The following is a 19,195-nucleotide window of genomic DNA, read 5'->3' as shown; positions in this document are numbered from 1 at the left end:
TGCTTTTCTGGTTTGGAGGACTTTTAAGTCCTGCTGATAAAATAAACTACCCAGGTTGTTAATAATGTACTGATGAGTTTTATAATGCAGATCCTAACTGTACTCTCAACTCTTTGCAGTTGACCAGGCCCTGCCACATGAGGAGTCCCAGACTCCTGACATTCCAGTGGTCCCTGACCATCCTACCCCTTCCATCGCAGACGGTGAGCCAATCTTCCAAAGTGGCAAGCCTCACATCTTCTCATCAACTACTGTAACCATCTCACCAACCGTTGGGTACATCAATGGAAAGACTGAGGTCACGCTGGACTCTCGGAGCTCTCACGAAGAAGAGGCCCAAGGTACCCAAGTATTAACAAACGTAACATCATCAGGGGTGACTGCAGATGCTCCCGACAGTAGCTCACCGCTCGGTTACTCTTACCCTGGCACCATGGTTGAGTCAGTGCCTCCTCAGACCGAGCCAAATGAGCTGAACACAGTAGCCTCCCTGCTGGATGTGACGTACAATCTGACCACAGGTGTTGGCACTGATTCATCCGCTGCAATCACAAACCAAAGTCAAGATGTCACATCTACTTCTTCTGATTTGGTGACTTCACAAGCGGAACAGATTACTGCTGACAGGTCTGAAAAAGCTGATAAAGGAACAACTGACACCATGTTGTCCGCGGCACAAAGGTTAAGTGAGTCAACGGCGATTCCCACACGTGAAAAGAGTGAGTCAGAAACGACTCCACACAGTCCCAGCGCTTCACAGTCAGAGGACGCACACAGCACATCTGCTCCTCCAGCTGCAGCACATGTCACTCAGTCGACTTTAAAGGCCACGCACACTCCCTCACCTAATGACGTTGATGGGAAAACACCAACATCAACAAGTGCTCACACACACACTCCTTCTCAGCATGTGGACGATGGAAAAGAGGCCCGAGCCTCAGAGGAATTCACTCTCAACACAAGTGCTCCGTTAGCAATTAGCTCAAGTGCTGCTGTGCCGACCACCACGAGAGAGATAACATCACATGTGGATGCCAGTAGCTCTGAATCATCCCTGTCTGTTTCCTCTCCATCGTCTGAGTCAAGAGAAAGCAGTGTGGCGAGTCAGACTGAGGGCAAACCCGGCCAGGAGCCGTCCTCTGAAGAAGAGGGCTCAGTGGTCCCCACAGCCAACATCTTCACTGAAATCCCTGGAGCTCCGTCCTCTGTTGCGAGCCAAACTCATGCAGCTGTTGATGCAACAAGTGAGAGCGAGATCAGAGTTTTACCATCTGGTGTTGGAACCCCTGAGCAAGAAGAATCAGAGGCTCATGAATCCCCTGCCACCGCTGGATCTCCACTTTACAGCGCTATTGAGATCCTCCGAACGACAATGGCACCAATCATTGATATCTTCACAAGTTCACCGAGTGCAGAACAAACCATCGACACTAGTGAAGTGATGGACACATCAGTAGAAAGTGACTCACTACCTGATCTGTCACCTGAAACACCAGCTTTGGAAACCAATCCCCCCACCGTCTCTCTTGAAACACAGAGGCCAACTGGGGAAGAGGCTCCAACCGAAACATCTCCAGGCTCCACAGAGAGAACCAAAGCTAACATTCTGATTGACGCAGAAGGTTCAGGTTTCGCAGATACATCCACACAGACACCGTTCATTCCTGATGCACCGTCTCGCCCAGTTGCCCCGACTATTAAAATACCCACACTTTCTCCTAACACCGATGGCATAACAACGACCATCACCATCAAAGCTTCCCAAACTCAAGAGTCTGCAGTGGCTGGATCTACCACATCGCTCTCTTTCATCACTGACGGCGGGAATGTGATTAAAGGAACTGATCCTCCGCAGACAGTCGCTGGCACAATTTTGTCGAGTCAGCCCATTTCGGCCATTACATCGGCATCAGTCCCCAGTCTCCCACAAACGGATGAAAAGGTCTTCAGTGAACAAACATCTAAAATGCCCGGCAAACAGTCTGTTCCTCCCACATCCTCCTCGCTCCTCGACGGAGATAAACAAACACCCAAATCTTCTGAAACACAAGAGGCTTTTCAAACAAATCAGACTGAGGAGGCATCATTCACACAAACTCTCTCTTCTCTGTTGACTACAGAGGCCCCAGCTGTGACAAGTTTACATCAAAAGGAAAGAGGAGACGCTTTGAATGCGAATGTAACAAATTACCCCTCACTCCCAGAAACAGACGACAGACCAACGCCGATGCCATTTGAAACCACAAGCCAGAAAGAGGAAGCATCAAGTCCATGGGCGACCTCGTCTTCCTTGCAAGCGGATGTCAAATATTCAAGTCAGCAAACAGAAGCAACACCTCACGGAGATACAGCGATCTCGAGCACCTCGAAGCCTGAACTTGAAGAGGATGCCTCAGGCCAGACCTTTTTTGGAGCCACCACTCAATCCAGCCTTCAAGCAACGTCCTCAGTTGTTGCCTCAACAATGACACTGCAACCTGATTCTAGACCGTCGCTTGGGTTCCACTACGATGAAGGTTCAGGTTTTAGCGAAAGCTCTACTGGGGAATCTGTCATTTCAACATCTACTGTCACTTCCGTACCAGAAAGTCCATCAGTATCAGGGTCTCATGAAGAGACCTCGACTTTACCAAGTAAAAGTTCTGCTATGCCAACTCAGGATAAAGAAAGCACTGATGACCAAACCGAAAACAGCAAAGCAGGTCCCACAGTTTCCTCACTGTTCAGCCCCAAAACAACAACACCAGTCAGTAAAGACAAGGACACTGTCGTGATAGGTTCCTCGCTCGACACCGTGACCCCAGTGTCGCAAGCTACAGCCACAGACAGTGCTGTAAGGGAAGAAACTCAAAACACACCAATTTCTGAAGAGCCATCCACTTCTCCAACACAACTCTATGTGAAGTCAGACATTTCTCCAACTGGTGTAGACACTGGTGATGACGTGATGATCAGTGGCACCACAGTATTGGAGTCCAGTCCATCTTTTAATGTCTCCACTGTGAAGTCTTCCAGCATAGTCGCAGTGACTCCCAGTGATATGACTGGTGATTTACGTGAGGAATCAGTCACTGTAGCAACATCTTCACTGACTGTAACAACGACGCTACCACTTCAGTCTGAAACCACGGATCGTATAATGGAAGTGTCGACCACTTCAGATCAACCAAAAACACATCCAGATGAAGCGACAAGTCCAACTTCTCCAGCCTCTTCTCTGGTCAGTACTGAGAAACCAACTGCCCAACATCAGACTATTACCCCACAACAGATTGTTACTCCCAAAACCTTGGTCACAGTGGATGAAGAGGCCTCCGGGGACCAAACACTGCAAATGGTCATTCAGACATTTCCTCCTGTTCAGGGTGACACGACAGAATTCTCAACTGCAGAACCTCTCACCGTGACTCATAGTGAAACTGTAAGTGTTGCAACACTGTCAGCCTCAGAAGAGCCGGTGCCCACTCTTATTGATGAGGACGGTATAAGCACTGATGCCACCATGGTAGAGTCCAGTCCATCATTTGGCGAATCAGCCCTCAAGCCTGGAGTCGAATATTTGTTTACAACTATTGATTCAGAAGGTTCTGGAGTTCATCCTGATGATTTCACGATGGATTCCGTTGTCAAAGCAACTACTGCTTCTTCAGTATTCACAACCAAATCCCCATCTTTCACTACAATGGATCAAAGAGAGTCAGTAACGTCTCTAAAGACAACTGTAGCAACGTCACTTCGTAGCACTGAGAAACCAGCGTCTGAGTCCATGGAGTCACAAAAAGCCACAACCAAAAGCCAGACTGAAGATGTAACACTTAAAGCGGAAACTACTCCTGGTTCTTCAATGTTCAGCACAGAAAAGCAAACAGCACCAGCAGCTGAAAAAATGCAAAGTACCACTGACAAGACAAAGTCAAACTCAGTCGTGTCTGTATTGGAAGAAGGTGGTTCAGGAGACCAACCCCAAACCTCTGCTGGCCCGTCTCCATCATCTGTCTCCCTCACCAGGGCTCCTTCATCTGTGTCTCCATATTCTTTCCCAGAGACTGATGCTACTGAGGCACCAACAAAACAGCCAAGTCCAGCAGCAACAGTAACTGTGGCATCTTCGCTGCGTAGCACAGAGAAACCAACACCCGAGTCCGAGGCCTCACAAGCTACAACCATTCGGGATGAGTCCTCATTTAAAGCAGAAACCGCTGCTTTGTTCAGCACTGAAAGCCCAACATCAGTAGTGGAAAAGCAAAGTTCTGTCCCAGCACCAGTGTCTCCAGACAACACTGAGGCAAGCAAAGCTCCATTGGAAGAAGATGGCTCTGGTGATCTTGTGTTTTCACTCACCTCAACCCCCTCCTCATCATCTGTCTACATCACCAAGGCACCAACAGGTACATCGACTGTTTTCCGCTACACTCCAGGAGCAGACAGCAAGCTGTCTGATGCTGATACAGTAATGCAGGCGTCAACTCCATCCTTAAAAGTTACTGGAGCATCATCACTCTATAGCACTGAGAAACCAACACTTGCTCCTCTTGAAACCCCAAAAGCCGCAACCACTTCTTCTTCATTGTTCAGCACTGAGAAGTCAACAGCACCATCAGATGAAGGAAAGCCAAGTCCAGTTCCAGAGCTAGCTTCTACTGTCAGTGCTTGGCCGAGCTCTGTCTTACCTCATCTGGAAGAAGGTGGCTCAGGAGACCAAACCCAAGATCTGTTTACTCAAACTGAGCCATCCCCAGCATCTGTAAATGTCTACACAACAGTGCCATCATCAATACACAGCACAGAGAAGCCAGCAACTGCATTTTTGACCACCAAAGACCAGTCTGAAGTGGAAGCTACAACATCTGCCACTTTGTTGTCCAGCACTGAAAAGCCCACACTACCATCCGTTCATGAACAAAGTTCTGCCCCCGAGCCAATTTCTACTGACAGCACCAGCTCTGCCCTACCTTTATTGGAAGAAGGGGGCTCGGGTGAGCAAAATTTGTTTGCTCAAACATCAGCTAGCCCGTCTCTGTCATCTGTCTTCATCACCGGGGCACCTCCATCTGTGTCGCCGCACTCACTATCAGGCACTGACAGCAAGGTTTATGCTGGTGAGGCAACAACTCACTCCTCTGAGGCAACAGCAACTGCAGCATCTTCCCTACGTTCCACAGAGAAACCAACGCTTGAGTCACAAGCTACAACCACAGGCCAGACTGAAGAGTCATCATTGAAATCAGAACCTACTCCCTCAGCGTCGTCATTGTACAGCACTGAAAAGCCCAAAACGCCATCATCGACGTCAACTTCTGTCATACCACAACTTGAAGAAGATGGCTCAGGTGATCAACCACCTCATTTGTTGACTCAGTTACCAACTGACTTCTCCGTCACCAAGGCACCACCTGTTTCCCCAGAATATTTAGAAAACAGTTCAACGCAACAAAGCAATCCAACTCCGTCCCTGTCTGCCACAGAGAAACCCACAACTGTGGCCACCGAGAAAGTGGATACTACCCCAGCCATTTCTGTGAAACACCCCTCTCCTGAATCACCAATTTCTGATAAGACACGAATCAGTGCCGGGACAATGAATCCCAGTTTGTCTGAGGCGATATCTACAACTGATGATGATGATGATGATGTCATAAGTAGTGACATGATGATGGTTGAATCCAGCCCATCCTTCACTGAATCAGTGCTGACCACCAATACAGAACCTACTGGAGACAGCACCAATGATTTCAGCAGAGAATCGCTCATTTCTGTCACGACTAAAGCTCCAGTATCACAGCAACCCCACTCAACGTACACTGTGAAGCCGGCCATCACTGTAGCTTCCTCACTCTATAGCACTGAGAGCCAAACACGGATCACATCAGGAGATGAGAAGGAAGACAATATTCTTTCTGGGCGTGATGATGTGAGTTCAGGTGAGGGAGCCACTGAAGGCTACAGCAAACACACTACTGTTCCGACAGCCACCTCAGTGTTCAGCACTGAGAAGCCAACAACATTGCCCATCACTGTAGAGACTATTTCCATCTCCGAACAAACTGACAAAGTTGAGATCTTCTCTACGGATGAGGATGGTTCAGGAGATAAGCCTCAAGATATGGTAACTCAGTCTTATGTCACCACAGCAGCAGCATCTCTGTCCAGCACTGACGTGACCAGAGCCCAGACAGGCTGGCCTTCTGTTCCAGAAACTACGGATGAAAGTGTGAAAACACAATCCAGCGACTTAGACTCCACCCACACTGTTAGTCCACCACTGGAGGTTGAAGCCAAGTCAGAGAAAACTACCGCAAGTACTGGCAGGCTGGGATACGTGTTTGAAGGAGAGTCTGAAAGGACAACATACCCTGATCCAAAGTCAGTGACGCCATCGTACGACACACTTGAGGTGGCGTCTATTGAGCCTACACCTGACAAGCAAAGCTCAAGTGATCGGACAATTCAATCTATCACAACAGCCCCCCAAATCTCTTCCTTTTTTAGCACTGAAAAGCCGACAGTGTATCCTGTCAAGACCGAGGTCAGTTCTGTCCTGACTTCATCAGATCAGGATGGCTCTGGGGACTTCTTCATAGAGTCAGCCTCCACGCCAACATCCCATTACAGCACCGACAAACCTCAGACAACTACACTCCCATACAGCATGACTGAAGCCTCTGGAGATGGCGATGAGGTCACTGAGGTGTCACTCAACATATCAACAACATCTAGTAGTATCTTGTCTTCTGTCACATCTTCATACGAGACCATTACTGCAGAGACACCTTCTTCTCTGAGCACGCAGGGTGATGAAGTCACAGCGTCTCCCACCGGCTCCTCACTGTTCAGCACAGAAAAACCAACCAAACAGCCAGTCAGTGAAAAGGAATCTTCCCCCACTTTGCTGGACCTAGATGGCTCAGGTGACCAACCCGAAGACATGTTCACTCAGACTCCCTCGATCAAAGGAGAAGCCAAAGAATTTGTTACAGAGTCAACTATCAGGGCAACTGAGTCAGTGGCCACGAAGGAAATTCCTACTGCCATCGATCAGTCAGAGACCAGTTCAGTCCCAGTGCTTGTGGAGGAGGATGGCTCAGGAGTCACTCCGATCTCAACCTCAACAGCATCTTCTCTGGCCAGCACTGCAGCAACACCAGTGGTGATCCACGTGGTATCATCTGCTGTGACTGTAGAACAAACTGCCGCGCCTGAATCAACCTTGAAACCCACATCGTCATCGTCTTTATTTCCCATCACTTCAGATACTGAAGGTTCTGGTGAGGAGGATGATTCAACTGCAGATGCATACATCTCATTATTTTCAACGACTCAGTCCACTCTGAAAAGTGTTGAAACAACTCCCGGGCAAACGCTACAGACATTATCTGTGACTGCAGCATCTTCTCTCTACAGCACTGAAAAATCCACGCTGTCTCCTCACTCACAGGATGCTGTATCCATGCAGGTTGAGGATGCTTCAGTTACACATGTTTCAGTGGAAGAAAGCAAACTAACTGTGCGCCCTACTGGCTCCTCCTTGTTCAGCACAGAGAAACCAACACCAATGCCCACTGAAAGCAAACCAAGTCCAGGCTCAGATGCTCTCACTGCAGAAGAGGAAGATGGCTCTGGAGACTTGTTTACCGCCACCTCGTCTTCCACCCCTTTGTCTTCCCTGTACAGCACGAAGGCACCTACACAAATGTTACCTGTTACCCTGACTTCCCAGTCTACTGCCTCTCTGCCTGTATCAACAAGAAAACCTGCAACAACCGCACCTCTTTTCGGCACCATCGAGAGCTCAGGAGATGGTGATGTGGATTCTATTTCTCCGACCACACCTGAGACCAAGGAAGCTGGAGTGACACTTGAGGAGGAAAGCTCTGGGGAACAGATGAGAGCGACGCCATCAGGGACTGCAGCATCTTCTCTGTACAGTACTGAAGACACACCACACTCGCAGGAGGCAGCATCCATGATGTATGTTGAGGATGGTACAGTAACATCTGATCCAAGTTCTGGCACTAGCAAACATACTGTCCGTCCTACTGGCTCCTCATTGTACAGCACAGAGAAACCAACACAGACACCAACTGTGGGCTTCACTGCTGAGGAGGAGGATGGTTCTGGAGACTTATCAGAAGATATGGCTACCTCCACCTCCGCCACACCTTTGTCTTCTCTGTACAGCACACAAGCTCCCACACACATGTTGCCTGTGACACTGACATCTGAGTCGACTGCCTCTCTCTCCGCAACCACGAGAAAACCTGCTACAACTGCATCTCTTTTCGGTACTGTTGAGTCAGACAGCTCAGGAGATGGTGATGTGGATTCCATTTCTCCGACCACACCTGAGCCCAAGGAAGCAGTTGAGGAGGAAAGCTCTGGGGAACAGATGAGAGAAACACCATCCATGACTGCAGCATCTTCTCTGTACAGTTCTGAAGAAACATCACCTACATCCACAGTGGAAACTGAGGAGGCTTCGGTTACATCTGAGCCACGTTCTAGCGCTGTTACAGTGGGACAGAGGAAACAGACTGTCCGTCCTACTGGCTCCTCATTGTTCAGCACAGAGAAACCAACACCCATGCCACAGGCTGGTTTTACTGGAAACGAGGAAGACGGATCTGGAGACTCAACCCAGAACATGTTTACATCAGCCTCACCTGCCACAGCTGTGCCTTCTCTTTACGATGCTCAAGCAACCACACAAATGTTACCTGCCACGTCGTCCACTCTTCGCTCTGCAGCGACAGGTAAATTTACTTCCCCTGCCCCACTTTTCAGTACTGATTCTGACAGTTCTGGGGATGGTGAGGATGTTACTGCAAAATATATTTCACCCACCTCCTCCGCTTCGACCTCTACTATTTCACTTACTACTGATGAAGAACGTCCAGATGAGCAGTCCACTCAAATGCCCAGCAGAGCTGCTGCTGTTCCCACAGGTTCATCACTGTTTAGCACAGTCACTGCGACAGCCTCTGCAGGAACAACACAAGAAACTCCAGTGGCAACTGTGACTCAGGGCTCATCACTCTTCAGTACGGAGAAACCCACTCTGGTGCCAACAGTTGAATCATTTTCCTCGATCAGCAAATCCACTGTCAAACCAGGAACAACATCAATGTTCTCAGCCACAGAACTGGAGAGTTCAGGGGATTCCACTGAAGACTCTTTCATTCCAACGACTGTTGCAGTTGTGGTGATAGAAGCCGAGGAAGAAGACGGCTCAGGAGACCAAACACACACTGGTCAAACCACTTCAACCAGAGCTATGTTTTCTCAGACCACTTCTGAGGCTCCAAAAGTGGCATCATCTACCAGGCTTTCCTCGACTTCACCAACATCTTTTGAATCAACTTCCATTTTGGAGGAAGACATAGATGTTGATGAAATGAGCAATCAGACATCAATGGTGGAATCTGTCCCATTTCCACGTGGATCCACGGTTGCTAGCGAAACAGAAAGCTCTGGCGATTCTACTGACTTTTCGTTGAGTGAACCAACGACTGTGTCGTCGCCGATAAGAGCAACTACAGAAGGATATCTGAGAGAACAGTTAACCAAGTCCACTACTGCTCCTGTTACACACCAGGAAACACTGAGCACAGTTCAAGCAACAACAATCCAAATGATCCAAGAATTTGAAACAGGGTCCGGGTTTTTAACCAAAGAAGAAAGCTCAAGTCAACCGACAGAGATTTTGACAGAAGAATCATCTCTCTTGACTTTTGCACCTACCGAGAAGACGGAGGCCACAAGCAGCCAGTCTGCCATAGTCATCGGCAGTTCAGACATTTCTACAACCTCTGCAAGTTTCATCAGTTCGTCCATTCAGATTATTGATGGAGCAGAGCTGTTCGATCAAACAACCTCCTCGACTACACAAGTACCAGTTATCATCGAGACCTCAACAGTCATTGCGCTCACTGATCACGAGGAGGGTTCTGGGGAGCAGAACTTACCTGTGACACATTCGTCTCCTAGCGCTCGACCCACCGAGGAGGAAAAACCCACCTCTGATTTCCTGAGATCAACTGGAAAGCCAACAGCGATGGCATTGTTCCCAGAAGAAGAGGGTTCAGCCGATGTCACCGGTGATCCATCCTCATCGTTCTTCACTGCTACAACAGCAAGCACAGCCATCGACACATCAGTATCACCAAGTGTCTCTGTTACTGAGGGGAAGAGCATCAACGATAATTCTACAGATGAAACCCCACTAGACCCCCCAAATGTTAGTGAACAAATCACAGAGGCTGGAACAACAATGACTTCAACTACAAAGGGACCGAATGAAAGTTCAAGTGTGGAGAATTTGTCTCCAGCTACCAGCAGCCCCCACTTGTTTGAGACGTCGCAGCCCATTGCTGTCTCCATTCTGGTCCCCTCAAAAGAAAGCTCGACTTACATTGACATGGAGATCTCAGGAAGCTCACCTGTAGATGATTTGGAGATAAGTGCTGATGGCTCTGGTGATGACATGACCACCAGCTCTGTAACAGCAAAACCCTCTCAACATGCTGTGGCAACAGATGAGTCCGAGAGAGACGACAGCGGTACCTCAACTGAGTCCCCGACGCACATTTCTAAAACCTCATCTGCAGAGCCCATGACCACTGAATCATACACCGACAAACAAGGAAGTGGGGACACCATTGATGATTTAGAAGAGGAAGGTTCTGGAACAGACTTTATTAAAAGTCCAGCAACACGGTCCCCTAAGACAATGGCTTCCCCCAGCCCAACTACCGTAGTAGCTGATACACAAACTACTATTTCACCCATGGCTGTTCATGTCTCTGAGGGAGACTTTGATGCCCAAACGCATGAGAAGTACAGCACTCCATCTCTTTCTCCTCACAGCATTCTGGAAGCCTCCACCAAACCTGAGGACATTCACACTTCAACAGTGCAGAGGAACGTAAGTTCACTTGATGCTAGCATCTTTCTGACAACAGAGGACGGTTCAGGAGACGAACTGGTTCCTACTTCAGCTTCTGCAATGACTCAATCCACATCAGCAACTTTACAAGCCGACACTGAGGCTGGGACAAAGACTTTAGCATCTTCCCTATTTAGCACAGAAAAACCCAGAACAACACAGCGCACACTTGTTGCTTCTGATGTTTACAGTACAGAGAAACCTATCACTGTATCTTCTAGCACCACTCATGTGGACAGTGACAGGATGACCACAAGTCCTATGTTGACTGAGACAGAGGACGTCAGAAATAAAACCACAACCTTACCATCAATGGAGAGTGTGACCTATAGAGAAGCAGCTGGAGAGACGGAGTCATTTGTCTCGGTCCCATCTAGACAGGGGGGTGATGGAACCCTACAAAGAGTTACCCCATCTTCTTCTGCACTGACCTCTGGTACAGATGGAAATACTGGCCGCACAACCAAATCTCCATCCCGAGACGTTCCAAGTAGCCATGTTAAACAAGACGACTCAGCAGTTGGCTCAACTCCTGTGACGCCCATTGTGTATCACAATATAACTGAGCAGCAGGTTGTCATCGTTACTCCCAGCAGCCAAGTCACTAGTCATTTGACAGAACAAAGCCCCACCATGATCCTGCATGATTCTAAACCATCAACCAGCACTACCATCATTTTCTCTGAGGAGTCAAAAGATGGAGAGGATATCTTGTCGGAGGCTTCGAGCACAACAAGTCAGGCTGGTCTCAGCCCTGAGCTTGTTACCAAAAATGATATAATAATCGATGCAGACACCATCTCTGTGCCATCTCCACTGTACCCATCCATTCAGACAGAGGAAGCTGGAGGTATCAAAGCCATTACTATCACACCTCATTTGGAGATCACACAAGAACCAGAGGGTTCGGGCGTTGATGGGGTCTCTTTTTTCACGACTACTGCTTCACACCCATCTACAACAGCTGGACCTCCTGCCGTGGAAGCAGCGTTTAGTACTGCGGAAACTGTGACACTCTCACCGCAAGTCACCTTGGCTCCCACACAATCTGCTGAGGCAGTGACCAGATCGCCAGCTGAGTCACAAACTTCTGATAAACCTTCTGACACCACAGTTTCTGGGGACCTGATTGCAGAACAGGAAACTACCAAGATGGCGCCACAAGACACAACTGGTGACACGATCAATGAAGCAGTTAGTACCTCCTCTCTAGATTCTTTACCATCAATCGAAGGAACCCCACACGCACCTCTGTCAGGCGAAAGCATTACAATGATTGGTTCTCCTCAGACACCTAGGGATGAGCTGTCTGGAGATGGAGAAGTTTTCGAAGGTTCTGCTGAGGACATTTCCACTGTCAGTACCAGAACCACCACAATGCCAGCTTCATTGCCCTCCACAGATGGATTTACAGCTCCCACCAGTCATACAACCCACAGAGCATCTTCTTTGTTCAGCACAAAGAAACCAACAACTTCACCTGAAGCTGCAGCAGAAGAACATAGAGAATTAGCTTCAACATCTCCTCAGAGTACAGTCTTCTCAACTGCAACTGTTAGACCTGAAATCATTATAGAAATGGATGCCAGAACTGAGTCACCCAAGGAAGTAGCACCTGAGAGTGAAAGCAGTCCATCGCCCATTACAGAGGAACCTACCGGTGAGGTCCACGCTGCTTCAGAGCTTGCAACACCTTCTCAAGCTACAGTGGCTCCTATTCTACACACCTCTGAACCTGCTGTGTTTGTTAAGTTTGTTACCACATTTGTCCCTGAGCCAGAGACACCACATTCAGAGGTATCATATCAGCAGGCGAGGTCAGAGGTTCCTTCCACTCTGTATCCCCAGATTTCTTCTGAAAAAACTGCTCTCGGTACAGAAAGCCCAATATCCCCAGCTGTAAAGCCCAGCACCAGAACTACATCAGGAAGTGAAGAGTTATCTACAACTGAGCATCCGGTCAAGACCGACGGCGCTCATTCCACTCCAGCCCCTTCTGCGACAAGCTGGGTAGAGTTAATGGGACCAATCTTGGAAGTGTCAGGGACAGCAGATAATACAACTGAGGAGCAAGAATCAACTGAGGAAAAGGTCACCAAATCAACCCCAGCTGACCATGCATCCCAGGAACCCTCCGCAGGTGTTCGTTTTGAGCCTACACCACCACAGACAGATGTTTTGGCTCAGTCTGCCTCCAGGTTTTCCACTCCACACTATCTTCCTACTCCCTCTGAGTCACTGGAACAAGCAAGATCCGAGACTGCTACCGATCGCCCTCCCACTTTTGGTGTATCTTTGAACACAAGTCAAAAACCAATGGACGCAGATGTAACCACTCCTCAAGCTGCTGACATATTTGAGAAAGAGGCGATATCCACATCTGCTCAAGGTCTGACAACAAACCTTAGTGTTGATCTTGATCTGACACCTACAGCAATCCAGACGGCATCTCCAGATTATGAAGGGGAACTAGACAGTGAAACTCCAGATTACAGCCCGTTCGACCCAAATCTACTGGAACATGCGCCACCTGCCATTCGTCAGACATCAGCCCCCACCACCACTAGCCCAGCAGAAGTGACCAATCCCTCCCTGGTAGCCGCTAGTGTCACCATCATGCCCTCGACTCCCGCTCCACTTTCTGTTGAGTCTGCAAGTTCTGAAAGCTCCCAGAGTGTTTCAGCGAGCACCAGCGCCTCAGAAGAGGCTGATCGAAGCAGTGACCTTGCTGTTCAACCGCAACATACCACGTTCATTTCAACAACACCAAGAAGTGACATGATACAAGGACAGACACATGTTACTGATGCAATCCAGACCGTGTTCAAGGAGACTACGACAGCACCTTCGGTGATGGAACCAACAATCCGTGACGATTCATCTGAGAAGGAAACAGCAGTGGTGCAAGCTGGGGAAGCAATTGTTCCCACAGAGGGACCCTCTCACGGCGGACTTGTTTCACCTAGTGGAGAACAAATGATGCTCCTGCCTGATCCTGAACTTGATCTGGGCCACACAGTTGTTGAGGAGACCGTGGAAATTCCAGGTATGTTTTTGTTGCTTCATTTTGGGGTTGAACAAACTCAACAGTTTAACACTGCACCTTGTTTTATATGAACAGGTGTCGACTCTTGTGTGGAGAACATTTGTCTCAACGAAGGATCTTGCTTTAAGAGAAGTGGCATTCCGACTTGCAGCTGTCCGCCTGGCTTTACTGGCGATCGATGTGAAACAGGTAGGATTGTTTTCTTTGGGGTTTATGAGCATTTGGACTTGAATCTGTAACTGCTGTCTCCCCTGCGTTTAGATATCGATGAGTGCCAGTCCAACCCTTGTCGGAATGGAGGCACCTGCGTTGACGGCATTGCTTCTTTCACCTGTGTGTGTCTGCCCAGCTATAGTGGCCTCTTTTGTGAAGAAGGTAGGTTTATAGTGTGTTAAAGTGATGAGTTTTACTCACTCTCAATTGGTAAAACTACTATCTTACTTCCATGCTTGTGAATTTTCACGTGCTGAACCTTCGCCAGTAATTTCCAGTCTTCCAATGTCAGCATGTATACAAACTGAAACTTGGCTTCCATGACTTCATTTCTGTGTAAGGCCCTACTTTATATTCCAGCATTTTAATCTTTTAATTTTTTGCTTGTGTCCACCCTGAATGTTCCTGAGATCACTCATCACATGAATCTCATTTGGTCTGTATACGCAGACACAGCTGCTTTTCTAAGAAAGTCCTGCCTGGACGCAGCTTGGGAAAATAACAAGGGAACCACCCTGAGAGGGACTGGGCCTCTGCCTCTCAAACAAACGAATAAAAATGTTGCTGAAGACTATGAGGGAAAACTGTCTGTCACTGCACAGTACCACAACATTCACTTACCAGACGACTGAAAACTAAGATCAAAGGGTTATCCAAAATTAATTTAAAGCCTTTGACAGAATAAAACTGTTTTGCATAACAATGCCTCACTGTGTTACCACAGTGATCTGCTTTCCAGTGTCGCTGCTCAGGTGTAGTGTTCCTCAGGTACTCAGCTGACGTCATTCGCATTCCTTCACCATTTGTTCTGCTGTGTTAGGAGCGGTGGAAATATAAGTCAACATGGTCTCTAATGGCAGTTTTCGTAGCTAACCCAAAACACGGTCCTCTCTGATCTTGAATCCCAACAAGATAACCAACGCCCAGAGGGGGTCAGAACTCTCAGGTGTTGAACATCAGATAAGATAAGGATCAGAATGTTGAAGTTAACAGCAGGAACTCTGAACTGGAATGGGCATCTTGAGTTTTCGTAAACAAGGCACTTCTTGCTCACTCTGCAGATACGGAGACGTGCGAGTACGGTTGGCACAAGTTCCACGGACACTGCTACAAGTACTTCCCCAGCAGAAGAAACTGGGACACGGCAGAGAGAGAGTGCCGCATCCATGGCGGTCACCTGAGCAGCATCCTCTCACACGAAGAGCAGCAGTTTGTCAACCGTAAGTCCTGATCTCACAACGGTGCAGATATGCAGTTACAGAATGATTTGGCAGTGAGCACCACTCTGCTATCACTCTCTCAGCGCATTCCTTATATGGTCATGTGGCAACCGAGTGATGTAATCTGTGTTCGTGTCAGGTCTTGGGCAGGACTACCAGTGGATCGGCCTGAATGATAAGATGTTTGACAACGACTTCCGCTGGACCGACGGCAGGCCGTTGGTGAGACCCCCGTCCTCTGCACATGCTCTTTTTCTCTCAATGGCACGGCTGAGAGTAAATATTTGGAAGTGATTTGGGTGATGGATGCGGTCATTTAAGGAGAATCAGTCTTAACTGAGGCGGCTGTGTTTCATTCTCCCATTCTGGAGACACCACCCCTGATCTGCCAGGGAAAACGGACAAGAATGAGGTCCAAGAAGCAGATAAGGATCAAGCTGCATTTGCCTTTCACATTCAACATTCAACACTTCTGCGATACTGTATATGAAATGAATGAAAATCACATTCAATACTACAATATTAATGGACTAAGCTAAAGCTGGAAAAGATGGCATGCTGTAATATAGCTATCACAAATGACTTTCAGTCACAGCCACCTTGACCTTCTTTGTCATATGAACATCCATGAATACTACACTGAAAAATCTCTTGGAAGCTGCAAACATTAGAGTAGATTAGATTAGTCATGCGTGAGTTTGTTTGAGGGCAAGAAGGACGGACGAACTGTAGGCGACATCAATAGAAAATAGAAAATGTAGGACAACACAGATTCTACCATGACTTTATGTCATATATCCTGTATCATACATCCTATGTAATCATATAGGGAGTGGTTTTTGAAGCTGCTGTGGGCAGAGCATGTGGACATGACTATGTTTTATTTACGACTGGGACTTTAGCATATTCAGTTCTATTCATCGATCACCGACATGATGCAAATGACAGCTTAGTCGCAGTTTAAGTTCCTTCCATACAGCCGCACTTCAGCGATTGCTAGCGTGACACTGGTGTCTCCGTGCTCTGTAGTGCTGGCAGAGGAGTTTGTTTTCGCCAATGACTTGGATAAGTGACTTCAATCTCATGACTGGTTTTGATATAGTAACACGACTGCTGGCTTCTGAAAAACTCAGGTCTAGAATCATTATTCTTTGCCAGGAAGCGCACAAGCAGGTGTCTAGTTTCCATGAAGGGTGACGTTGCACATCCTCATCACTTGACAAGAGAACGGTAATTCTTCAGCACGTCCGCGTTGCACGGATTGATGTCCTCACTTCAAAGGTAGTTCTGCAGGTCCACAGATAGTGGAGGTGTTGAGACTGCCTGAGGGGTGAGGGGGGGGATAGATGATAAGCAAGGCCGCCTCCAGAGCCCAGCTCAGCTCCAGGGTGATGAAGCTGTGAGTGACACAGGGGAAGCGTGGCAGGCGCAGACAGGTAGGGTCCCTCTTCAGCCCCAGCATGCATCTGCTTGGGTGGGAAGGGCCACCAAGTCGGCACACAGATGGACAGCACCTGGTCCTGGCTGTTGGAATATCCACAGGGTCAGAGTGGGTGGTCACGTCCATGCAACAGTGATAGAAGTTTTATGATTCACTACTTCACAGGGGGGTTAGTTGGCTTTATCTCAGTGCTGGCGTGAGCGCACATCTTTATGATGATGGACGCTTGTTTCTTAGCTTATTTGGAGGAGGATGGCGGCCCGCGGGGCGGCGTGACTGGTTACCCATTTGTGAACCCAAAGTGATTCACGCAGGAAGTTGGTGTGTGTGTGTTTGTTAGCTGTAATGACAGAGTGGAAGAGCCCTGGGACGTGATTGTTGGAGTGCGGGGGTTCTATCTTTGAAGAGGCCGTCGTGCTGACAGCTAGCACCACATGCAGGACGAGAGGCACACGGGACAGCTGTGTGTCAAACACCCATCATTCAGAACTTCTCATGTTTAAAATGATAGATCAACTTTTTTGTTGTTTATTGAAATCATAAGTGCTTTTGTTTCTTAATATAACTAACATGGTGCCGTGCCGTCTCCATCTGAGAGAGCTGCGATCATATTTTATCTTGGTTTCACTTTCAATGCCTCTGCTACTTATGGAGACAACAGGAAGGTGCCCAAATCCCTGTTCACACCATGTGTTCAGTGTGAAAAAGAAAATATACTACAACGTTCACTCTGTCTCCACAAGGGGGCAGCAAACTCAAACGTCTTCATGGACAGAAAGGAAGTCTAAATAAAGTCCTTGTGCTGTTGCAGCAATATGAAAACTGGAGGCCCAATCAGCCCGACAGCTTCTTCTCCTCGGGGGAGGACTGCGTGGTGATGATATGGCACGAGGATGGCCAGTGGAATGATGTCCCGTGTAACTACCACCTCACCTTCACCTGCAAGAAGGGCACTGGTAAGAAGCGGCTGAATGAAGTTGACTCCCGATTTTGAAGCAAGGTTGACACCTGTGAATGATGTTGCGCAGTGGCGTGCAGCCAGCCTCCTGTGGTGGAGAACGCCCGGACATTTGGGAGGAAACATGGAAGGTATGAGGTCAACACCTTGGTCAGATACCAGTGTCGCACCGGCTTCATCCAGAAGCACATCCCGACCATCCGCTGTCGCAGTGATGGACGGTGGGACGTTCCCAAGATCACCTGCATGAGTCGTGAGTACAGCCAGGGTCACTGTCTGTCACTGCCTCACATGAGCACACGAGCCTGACCCCTGTATCCTCCGCCACAGCCTCCAACTACCAGCGGACCTACATCCGAAAGCACGGGCACAGCAGTCTGTACAGCATCAACAACTTTAGACGGTGGCCCGAGGAGGGCTTCCACTTTCAACACCGGGGCTACAGACGAAGGAGAGACAGGACTGAGAGAAGGTCTTGATCGCCGTCTGCCGTGATCAAAGCGGGTCACAAAGCAAGTAAAGGTTGGGAACCGCAGCAGGCACGTGAAGCTAGTCCGCGGTTTTGGATGACGATGGAATCTTATGAAGTGCCCTTATAGCCGTCGTGGAAAGGACGTTTTCAAATCAAAAAGACTGTTTTTCTAATGCCAAAGTCGAACGCTTTGCACCTGGATACTGGAAATGCAATGTAGAATCTCTTGAAACATAGAACGGTTCATATTTATGGCAACTGTGCATCAATGAGGATTAAGATGATGTTTTTTCAACCTGACAAAGCCTCCACTCGCCAGCAAACACAAGGGAAGTGTGGCTCTGTTTCTGCGTGTTCGGTGCACAACTTGCACTTAAAGTTTCATTCATAAACACACGCCAAAGTGCTCTCTGTTCCACTCAGCCTCTGCATACTTCTGCACACTTACTGTCTCTGTATTCGTCAGATACTGAGAGAATGTATTTTATGAAACACTCAAAGGACTTGAACGTAAAGGCTGATAATTTATTTCACTTTGCTCTCCTTAGTTAGTGCTATTGCGCAGGTCACTGGACATCTGTGTATGTCATGTATTCTCATTCACTTAGAGTCACAGAGGAAAAGCGTGTGGATGCTGCTGGACAATAGGACTGAAACAACTTGCTACACCAATGCCAGATGAGGACCAAAGACAAGTGAGGGCCCAAACGGCTGCAAACATTTTATCCAGTAACCTTTATGTGAAAGCAGCGTTTTCTACAACGCAACAATTTTAATGTCCACCTGTGAATGTCTTGATGTGTGTGTTTCAGCCTTTAATGTGCACATAATATCTTTTATATATTTATAACATAATTCTTATTTTACAATGTGAATGTCTGGGTTGTTTTGTTTTCATAAGAA

At 48.0% G+C, this 19,195-nt stretch overlaps 1 protein-coding gene across 1 annotated transcript in view; it reads left to right on the top strand.

Moving 5' to 3' along the window:
• Positions 1-19,167, top strand: part of LOC128762876 (versican core protein-like) — a 30,310-nt gene extending 11,143 nt beyond the window's left edge. The window contains exons 8-15 of the mRNA XM_053871433.1: positions 120-13,988; positions 14,064-14,177; positions 14,250-14,363; positions 15,263-15,421; positions 15,561-15,643; positions 17,674-17,818; positions 17,891-18,073; positions 18,151-19,167. Of these exons, the coding sequence (XP_053727408.1) occupies positions 120-13,988; positions 14,064-14,177; positions 14,250-14,363; positions 15,263-15,421; positions 15,561-15,643; positions 17,674-17,818; positions 17,891-18,073; positions 18,151-18,299 (14,816 nt within the window). The 3' untranslated portion in view covers positions 18,300-19,167. The remainder of the gene's footprint in view (positions 1-119; positions 13,989-14,063; positions 14,178-14,249; positions 14,364-15,262; positions 15,422-15,560; positions 15,644-17,673; positions 17,819-17,890; positions 18,074-18,150) is intronic.
• Positions 19,168-19,195: the final 28 nt, after the last annotated feature.

This window comes from Synchiropus splendidus, chromosome 7, assembly GCF_027744825.2.
Source record: "Synchiropus splendidus isolate RoL2022-P1 chromosome 7, RoL_Sspl_1.0, whole genome shotgun sequence".
Classification (NCBI taxonomy): Eukaryota; Metazoa; Chordata; class Actinopteri; order Syngnathiformes; family Callionymidae; genus Synchiropus; species Synchiropus splendidus.
Note: the sequence above shows the minus strand (reverse complement) of the source record. Positions and strands in the feature narration are given on the sequence as shown.